The following is a 9,418-nucleotide window of genomic DNA, read 5'->3' on the forward strand; positions in this document are numbered from 1 at the left end:
TATTCAGTCCTAATTAAATTACAGATTGAAAGGTCTGTTACAACTGCTTAAAAACATATAGATTCTCTGTAAAAATAACTCAAATAAACCAGTATGCTCATTAGGAACAGTAACACTTTATTTTTAAAAGAGTACAGTTATTTTTCCAAATTTGCCCAAAAGCATTCCTTGTTTTCTTTCCAAGAATATTCGTCCTCATAAATCTCCTGCAAATATAAACAAAGAATGGGAAATATTGTAGAAGTCTGTTACATACAGCCACAAGCCAAGCCAAACAACTCAACAGCCATCCTGCCATTATTTACTGATCACAACAGGACTACACAGCACTTGGCTGGCAAACACAAAAGAGGGCAGCACTCTTAGAACATACTGACTTACATGTGGGCAGATGCTGAACCTCAGGCTGAGCCTCATTAAATTTAGATGAGCCCAATTCAAGAAAGAGATCTAGAAGAAATTATGTAAAAGCTGTAGAGTACACAGCCCTTGTGCCTGAAACTGCCCTTTTTACATGTTGCCATGTTAACTACTGTACCATCATTTTTAAGAAAGTATTTAAGTGCATACAAAATGTCAGTTTTAAAAACATAAAAATGACAACAATACTCAAAATACAGTAAGTATTAGATCTTCAGAACAGACTGGACTACCCAGCAGCAGTCCAGTCCCAAGCAGCAAATTCAGCAGGGCTCTGAGCCCGGTTATTCTCTCTGAGACCACAAAACTCCAGTCTCCTCAAAGAGGTGTCAGAAAAGTGGAGCAATGCAGAGAACATCACTGTTACCACATGCCACGTTCTGCCTGGGAGAGAAGGCAGAGGTAATGCTAATTACTTGCATGCAACACTGTGTTATGCAATGAGGCTCTTTCTAGACCTGAGCTGGCTTCTCTGCACGTTGTTGTGTGCCTATACTAGCTTTGGGACCTCTGCTCATCCCTTCATTGTGTCCTGTTGCTTAATGCTTTGTGCTTTCTCAAGACCATGGGGATGAGGGGAAAACAGAAAGACAAGAAATGCCACTTTTACTTACAAACTGCAGTGCTGTCCAAAGCAAAGCTGACTCAAAGTTCTTCCACAAGCCTGTGCAGAACTGAGTTTTGCCACTCAAAAGCGGAGAGCTCAGGGCTCCTTTGATTTGACCCCAGGATGGTGTTAAAAGGAAGAGGAGCTGGACGGTACAGGCAAGGAAGGGCCTTCCAGAGATGAGCCTGGCTCAAGAAACTCACTGGTACTAGACACTGGCATCCCAACAGGAGCAACTGCTGCCCATAATGCTTCAGCTCCTTCCCTTAAGAGCAGCAGCAGCCTTTAGCCCAGCTCTAAGACTCTAGCACAGGCCTAAAATCAAATGTCTCCCCAAACGTACCTTTTTCCATATTGGGACAGATGCTTTTAAGGTATTGATGCAGTACGTTACAGCTTCAAGGGATTCTGCTCTGTGTGGAGAGGAAACTGCGATAATTACACTTGCTTCAGTTATTGGAACCACACTAGGGAGAGAAGAGGAACAACAGCAGCTTTAGCTAATGCTTAACATCAAGAGCACCCAAAAGTTGTGGCCATGTCCCATCAGTATTCTGGCCACACGCTCTCCTGACTCATTCATACTGAGCAAGTGTCAAGCCACGTCCAAAAGATTATACACTTTTTAAAAGAAAGCAAGCCACAATCAAAATTAGTACCAGATGTGAGAATTCCACACTTCAGAATAAAGCCACCAGACACAGGCTTTTTTCTTCCATTCTTTCTTTTTTAAAAATAAAGTCCATGGAATTAAGTGAGGAAAATTGCTAACTTGCAACAGTGCATAGGAAACTCACTGGAAGCTGGCTTAATAACGAACAGTAACAAACTAGGAACAGCCAGTTCTTATCTGAAAACCTAAGAAATCATCTCAGTTTGCATAAGAATTTGTGAAAGAAGAAATTGAGTGCCTCAAACTATGCAGATTTGCAATGAAACTTAATTTTTTCACAAATTCTGATTTCAAATTATGAAATTTTTCCTGCTTGGTGTGTTGTTTTCCAAACTTAACAGACATAGCACAAGGTTTTGTTTTGCTCCTCACAAAGGTAGTATTCCAAAAGCTGCCTCCCAGCCCTCCCTCTATGGTAAGACTCCTCTGGCAAATAGCTCATAGGAAAATATCTAAGCTTAAATGCTTTGAGCTGCCCTCAAGAGAATGATTCTCTCTGTTGACTACAGAGGAAATGTAAGGAAAATATCCCTCAGAGCTAGTACTACCCTTTGCGATCACCTCCCAAGTTCATTCTGCTGAGAGAAAAGGAAACAAGACTCTGCAAATCCTGCTAGTTTCAGTGAGAAATCTGATGAACAGTGAAGACTCAGGAGTATGTCAGACACTAGTATTCCATGTTTTGAACCCAACAGAAAATGCTTATCGAAGACTCAGTGAACAACAGGAGGCTGTCTGGCAAGCATGGCTGGCAATTACAGTGCCTCTCCCCTCTCTATAATCTAAGCTTTCAGGTTCCCTATGGCATAATTTGACTTAAATCTGACAATAAGAACATTCTGTAGAACCTCAATGGAAGAGAGAAGAAAAAAAGAAAGTGCTGCCAACACCACATCTTTAAAAAAAGACAAAACGAACCATCAGCCTCCCCTTCCCTGGAATGAAATCTCAATCCCTTCTCTCCACTTTCAAACCATCACACCAGCATCAAGGATCCTGCAGGCTAAATGTGGACTTCAGCAAACACTACCACTACATACATTTTTGAAAAGACAGTTTCCGAAAGTTAGCTCCACAGCAAGAGCTCAATCCTGCAGCCAGCTTTGCCGCGTTACAGTTTATAAAGACTCCTGCACATCCTGCAACTATGTAAGCACAGCCGTGCACCAGACAAGGATTAATACTCCACTTGCAGAAGGACGGGGTCTGGCCATACATACCCAAGTCTATGGTGCACTGCAATATGTTTGACTGATGGCCACTTCTGTCTAACATCTCTGCAGATTTTCTTTATTTCAGTCTCTGCCATTGAAGTATATGCTTCATATTCAAGGTGAATCACTTTTTTTCCTTCAAAATTATTTCTTGTAGTACCTAAACACAAATGATTTATCAACCAAAAGCACTACGTAAATAAATACATGTATTATATATTTATTATGTAATAATAAATTATATATAAATACTGAGAAAAACCCAGGATCTCCTCCTACGATCAAGGTCAGTACTGTGCAAATATAAACAACCTTCCCTAATCATGGCCGTATAAAGAGATTCTTTGAACAAGAGAAATCTTTTAATATACAAGAATTTAGTTTACACATTATACAAGTCTGCAGTCTGTAATGTCCAAGGCTGGGATATCTTCTGTGGTAACTGCTAAGGTGGTATTATGGCATCTGCCCATGCAATGTTTCAATGCTCAGTACTCAGAAACCCAGTAGCACTGTTTAAGCACACAGGGGTTTCAAGATCTGTATCACGTACATTAAGCAATGGCACAGCGTATCAGCCTTGACCTTCACCAGCCCATGGGTAAAATAGTACTTTATTTTCAACCAAGATCTGAGTTGCAGCAGCTTTCATACAGATGTGGACCTATGGTTTGCATAGCCACAACAACCCACTTCCCACCTTGAACAAGCTGTGGCCAAGAGGATAGGGGAATAGCTGCCAAGCCATCCCGTACTGTAGAGCTGCTGTTCCGTTCAGCCCTAAGATAGCCACACCAGCAGGGAACCTTCTCACCACTTTGTCCCAGTGCAACTGTTTAAAAGCTGCCATGGTCTTGTTCTAAATAATTTAGAACATGTTTTCTAAACATCCTAGGTTCGACCCAGGAACTTATTTATTTGAGAAGCACAAGTTTGGGGTGTTAACAACCTAGGTTTCATTTATTAGACTACTAACACATCCAGACATCCAGCTCAGAAATATTAAACTCACCAATGAACACAGACACTGCCCCACAGTATGGTGAAATGACCAGCTCTGACACTTCATCTACAGAGAGCTTTTCAGACTTGAGCTTGATAAAATCTTTTGGCACATCTTCACATTCATCCATAGCTCACTAGAAAAGCTGAAACCAAAACAGACTCTGTTGTTGGTTTTGGCGATACCAGCACTGATACCCCAATTCATGCAGAAAACATCAACCATCTACTTCCTCACACCAAGGGATCAGTCTTCATGGCAAATTCACTTCTCAGCAGACTTGTTGAGAGAGTATTAACTGCTAATATCAAGCAATGACCAGTTTTTTAATGCATACTGGTTCCTTCCTGGTAGGAAAGTCTGGTCCAGTGGGATGAAACTAGAACTAGTTTCTGAGGCCCCAGTGTAACAGTACAATCAACCAGCATGGACCACTGTGCTAGTAAATCTGTGTTAAGATTGTCAGCCCCTGCTCCCTATCTTATCCTGAAATCAAACACAGTTTAAACCAGGTATTTCTGATAAACATGGATTAGAGTTCTAATCTTTAAGTTTAATATGCTCCCCAGGACATTCAGGACCTCATACTATTGGTCTGTTACGGTGACACAGGAGACACTTCTAATTTCTCTAAGTAGAAACCAGTCACCAGTTCATCTAAGAATGAGTAGGAAAAGAATTATTTTGAGCAGTAGCAATGGTACAAGCTGCAGTAAATATATGGACTGGCACTTGAAAGCATGCAAAGAAATGAAGGTACTCTAAGGACACCTGTTCCTTTGACAGCAACAAACAAAACAAAAAAAAACTTTTCTTTAAGCAGTAGTCAATTCTTTTTTCTGTATCATCTTTTCTGTTAAAAAGTGGCACGAGGTTTTTCATTATTACCTTATTTAGGCAAGGAGGGTATGTACTCGCAGCCAGAAACAACTATGAAAGAAAAACAAGACCTAAAACCCAAATTCAAAACAATGCCTGACCTCTCTGGCAATTTTCTTCCATTTACTGCATACGTGTTAATCATTTATTGGTGCACCAGCTTATAGTTTCTGGACAATGCAATGGTTCTCTCCAGCAGGAAACGCAAGTTATGCTCTCTCAAAACAGCACTGGGGTGGAAGGAGAGAACTGCAATCACATCTCTGGATCTAAACAAAAAAGAACCCAAATTACTGGAACGTTATACAGATTCCATGAGATATTTTAGCACGGGATGACAGTCCATAGGAAACTAAGCATGAAATGATACCTACCTAACAGAACCTGGGCAGGTTCAGCCTCCACTAATTGGTGGGATGACGGCAACCTCGTCTCCGGGCTGCAGGACCAGGAGCTGATCTCCAAGAAGCACGTACTCCTGCCGAACAGCAAAAACCACTTGATCCCGGATGACAGCAAGCCTGAGGGGGATTGGCAGGAGCACAGATAGGTTTCTACATAGAGTGTTTGCATTTAACCATGAGATTTCATTAGACAACAAACTGTCTAGGGCAGCTGAGGTAAATACCACTGAGACTTATGCAACTTTGCTTCACATACACTTTGAAAATTACAACAAATGCCCTCCTACTACTCTTGGATTTTCTTGTGGTGGCTAAGGAGAAACCAACTCAGTATCTAATTTTCAGAAGTCGGGATCTGGATTTGTCATAGAGCAAATCAATGTATACCAGACCCACTTCAGCAGCTTCTAAGAAAGAAGTAGGTAACTCAAGAGGTAGCAGCCATACAATTTGGGATTAGAAGGAAATGTTCCCCTGATTCAGTCTGGCTGGACGGGAGCAATTTTCTTACATAGCCAGAAGCATTGTGGGATGCTGTCTGTGAGATCTCAGGAAGATTTACTGGTCAAAGAGTTGCTCTTGTGTAACCTCACAGTTTATGAGGCTTTGGGTCTTTTATACTTAAAGATCTGAAATTTGCTACTGGTAATGAGGGGCAACAGAACTATGGTAGATATGGTGTGTTTTCTGGCAGATCTTCTATACATTTTTTTGATTTCACATCTATGAGATGTTGCTGTGAGAGAGTCCACAGCTCTGGATACCATGAGGCAGGGAGCCGCTTTCATGACTAAGTGCACTCACACAGTGATTATGAGGGCAACGCTAGTAAGACACCAGAAAAGGCATGACAATATTTTACTTTAGAAGGTGCAGGTGTGGTAACTGTTACTGTTTGAGACTACAAAATGTGGCACAGACAGCTGTATTGTCTAGAAGCAAGTAGGCACCCCAAAAGGGTGAAAGTAAAAATCATCTTATTTCCTCCCAGCCAGATACACAAAAGTAGGCAAGTCACAAAGTGAGCAAAACACAGTAGCAATGACTCAGAGGGCACACTGAAGGGAGGAACTGCATGGAAGTAAAGCAAGCCACTGAGGAACTGAGTGCAACTATGGAAGTGAAGTGCCCATTAGAAGGACGGGCTCTAATTAATGTCACTTGCAAGTTAATTCATTGGGGAAAATGGGTGGAACAGAAGAGCACTGTCAAGTATGCTCAAGCTGCAGTCTGAATATCCATTTGCAATGTGAATAGAAGTCTGTGGTCCATGCCCTGCAATTATGCTGAGTTTTTCCAGAAAATCTAGAAGCAGAAGCATTTTCGAAGAAGGTCGCTGTGAAGTAACTGCACATGCAAGAAGTACTGCCTGAAGTCATCATTCATAAAAGGACAAAGTTGACAAACTATGGTGAACCGACCAAAGGTGATGCTGCTGCTTCTGACAGGAGTAATAGGCTGCAATTCCCTACTGCCTCCTCCCCAAAGCACACTTCGTCTCAATTCTCTGTGAGCAAAAGGCCTATGGTCTAACATTTGGTTAGAACTTCTCATTTGGAAACAGATGCCATTACTAAATAGTTGGGGTTTTTTTCATGGTCTTTGACAGTAGACGTAATAAAAAAGGGTGGTGTCTAAAGGAAGACTTTGGCACCTAAGTCTAAAGTGATGGAAATTCCAGTGCATTCAACAGTAAATCCTGAGGACCTCAACCTCTGTTATACCTTACATTTGTTTTTTTTCACTCCCACCTTGAAAACGGTGTTGTTGTTGTCTATCAGGCTCATTCCTGACAGGACTGAGTACCTTCCCTCAGCCTTAACCTGAGGGGGGATTTCTGCTGACACCCTCAAAGAGCACCAGCGCTGCAGGGGTCCTTACAGTGCACACCTAGCACTCGCTCAGGACCAGACTCCCTATGAAATGCAACCAACAGGGTTGTTGTTTTTCCAAGCAGAGGAGGTTGAAAGTGGCTAAGACTATTTCCTATGCAAGGGTTGAGTGGCTGGACACTTGTGGCAGGGCTTCAGTTCTCTTCCTGACCCGCCTTCCAGAGTGTGCTGTAAGCTCAGGCCAACGGTTAACAGTACACCTGCACCTTACCATGAATTTATTTATTGCCCTAGCTGTTCTTGGTCCCTCCTTGAGTCATCCCACCTTCTCCGCAGGTGAATAACGCAGCTCAGTTTTCACGTGCAGCAAGTGGAGTTAGAGCATCACTGCCCTCCTGGACAACAGGCTGCATGGCTTAGAGTACCCCTTCAGGCTCAACTTTTGGGTGCGCTTATTGGACTCAGTCTTTCCTTGTGTATACATAAAACTACAGCATTTCCAACTGGCCAAAACACAAAACACTTGCTGCAGGTTACAAGAACAACGTAATGCCAGTGGTTTTACGGTACCAAAGTACTGATACATGTTCCAGCTCAACTCTAAATACTGAACCTGTCTTTACCAAAAAACCCCAAGCACGTTAAACTTTGTGCACCTCAGCAGTAACCTTCCCGAATACCTTGGGTGAACCTTGACGATCTCCTCCCAGAGCTGCAGCGAGGTGATCTGCCGTGGCACCGAGAGGGTCTCGCTGCGCAGCCCCGCCAGCTCCGCGCTCCTGGCGAAATACAGTACCGAGACCTGCTCGGGGAACAAACGCCGATCAGGGGAGCGGGGCCTACTGAAAAAAAACCCCAACGGCTACTGCACATTAACTTCTCCGGAAATACCAAACCAACCAACCGAAACCAAAACAGCGTGAGGAAAAGCTTTCTCTATTTTGTTGGGGTTTGTTTTTTGGTTTGTGTTTGGGGTTTTTTTAATGCCGATAAGCCCTATCGCGGCTGCCAGGAAAGCAGCGAAGGCGGGGGCGGGGAAGGTAAGTTCGCGCGGATCCAAGGCCCGCTCCCGCCGTCCAGGCCTCGCCCGCCCGGCGCCTCTGCCTGCCGGGGAGAGTGGCTAAGGGAGCCCCACCGCCCTCTCCGGCATCCGCCTACGCTTCTAGCCGGGGCCCGCTCCTCAGGGGCGCGGGCAGGCTTACACCTACCTGGCAGCGCATGGAGCCGCCGTTCCCGGGCGGGCAGCGCTCCGCCGCAGGCTCACGGTGGCGCCTGCGCCCGAACGAGAGGCGCCGGCCACGGACCGCCCCCTGAGGCCTGGGCCAAGAGCGCGGCGCGGCCCCCGCTCCTGCTCTGTGAGGCCTGGCTGGGCCGGGCCGGGCCGGGCCAGGCCGGGCAGAGCCGAGCCGAGCTGAGCCTCCTGGTGCGGCGCAGCCGTGTGCCGGGGCCCTTCCGCCGCACGGAGGTGGGAGACGGCGGGGGGGAGGGGTACCTCGGGGGGTGGTGGGGGCAGAGGATGAGAGGCCGTAGCTTTGCCCTTGAAACGCAGCCTGCAATTTTGGGGACAGCACCTTAAAATCCGGATTTTCATATGGGCTCAGCCCTCAGAGTGCAAGGGCATTGCAAATGATTGCAAACATTACACGCACGTTGCCCAGCACACATTATACATCCACTGCGCATACACATAGTAGGTATACATAGCATGTAAAAGCCAGGGATCTATCCAACATGCTGACACAGGATTTTTGGGGTAGGCCCTGTTTCATTGCGGAGATTGCTGTGGTATCTGTCTCCCCGTGGGCAACTGTACGCCTTCAGCCATGGTCTGCGTGGAAGGAGCAGGGAGGAATAAGGCTGGCTAACCTCCTGCAGCCGGGAAGAAGGGAAACGCGTCGCGGGGTACGTGGCCGGTGCTGCGCAAAGACCCAGGGCAAGTGTTCCATAGGGCACAACTGTGCCCTGACGCTGCGTCCCCGTGGGCGCACTGGGTTATTTCCGTGCCGTTCGCCAGGCAACGCTCGTAACCTCCAAACAGAAAAGGAGGAGCCCCTCGTCTCAGGCGAACCAAGGTGATCTCTGTAGTTACATGGTATCAGCGACACAGAGTTTGTAGTAGGTAATTGTGATTCAGGCAGGTGGCCAGGTGGAAGACATCTGCCCTAGCTGGATGCAACACTGTCAGGAAAAACAGAGTGCCCTCAAGTAAAGAACTGGTATCCAGTCATTTCAAAAGATGGCTGAGAAAGGAAACAGACCTTCCTATCTAATAGTTGTCTCTGAGCTACAAAGACAATGAAAGTTAAAGTGATAAAGTTTTCTGAAAAATGTGCAATAGAGATGTGATTACTTCCGCAGAGCATGCATTTTGTACCAGTGATCCAGT

At 45.2% G+C, this 9,418-nt stretch overlaps 2 protein-coding genes across 3 annotated transcripts; both read right to left on the reverse strand.

Annotated features, from left to right (window-relative positions):
- Positions 1 to 96: 96 nt before the first annotated feature.
- Positions 97 to 5,037, reverse strand: LOC129199677 (molybdopterin synthase catalytic subunit). 2 transcript variants are annotated; one of them, XM_054810547.1, is made up of 5 exons: positions 4,898 to 5,037; positions 3,927 to 4,062; positions 2,921 to 3,074; positions 1,371 to 1,494; positions 97 to 206 (listed from the first exon to the last, which is right to left on the reverse strand). In XM_054810547.1, the coding sequence occupies exons 2-5, from the start codon at positions 4,045 to 4,047 to the stop codon at positions 138 to 140; spliced, it is 468 nt and encodes a 155-aa protein (XP_054666522.1). In that variant the 5' UTR covers positions 4,048 to 4,062; positions 4,898 to 5,037; the 3' UTR covers positions 97 to 137. The 2 variants fall into 2 exon arrangements, with proteins under 2 accessions (XP_054666522.1, XP_054666521.1); XM_054810546.1 differs by lacking the exons at positions 97 to 206; positions 4,898 to 5,037 and adding exons at positions 457 to 1,212; positions 4,806 to 4,891.
- A 141-nt stretch (positions 5,038 to 5,178) lies between these two features.
- On the reverse strand, positions 5,179 to 8,429 carry MOCS2 (molybdenum cofactor synthesis 2). The gene is made up of 3 exons (XM_054810548.1): positions 8,241 to 8,429; positions 7,713 to 7,834; positions 5,179 to 5,317 (listed from the first exon to the last, which is right to left on the reverse strand). Exons 1-3 carry the CDS (start codon positions 8,250 to 8,252, stop codon positions 5,191 to 5,193), a joined length of 261 nt encoding a protein of 86 aa, XP_054666523.1. The 5' UTR covers positions 8,253 to 8,429; the 3' UTR covers positions 5,179 to 5,190.
- Between the last annotated feature and the right edge of the window lie 989 nt (positions 8,430 to 9,418).

The sequence above is a fragment of the Grus americana genome, chromosome Z (genome assembly GCF_028858705.1).
Source record: "Grus americana isolate bGruAme1 chromosome Z, bGruAme1.mat, whole genome shotgun sequence".
In the NCBI taxonomy this organism is placed as follows: Eukaryota; Metazoa; Chordata; class Aves; order Gruiformes; family Gruidae; genus Grus; species Grus americana.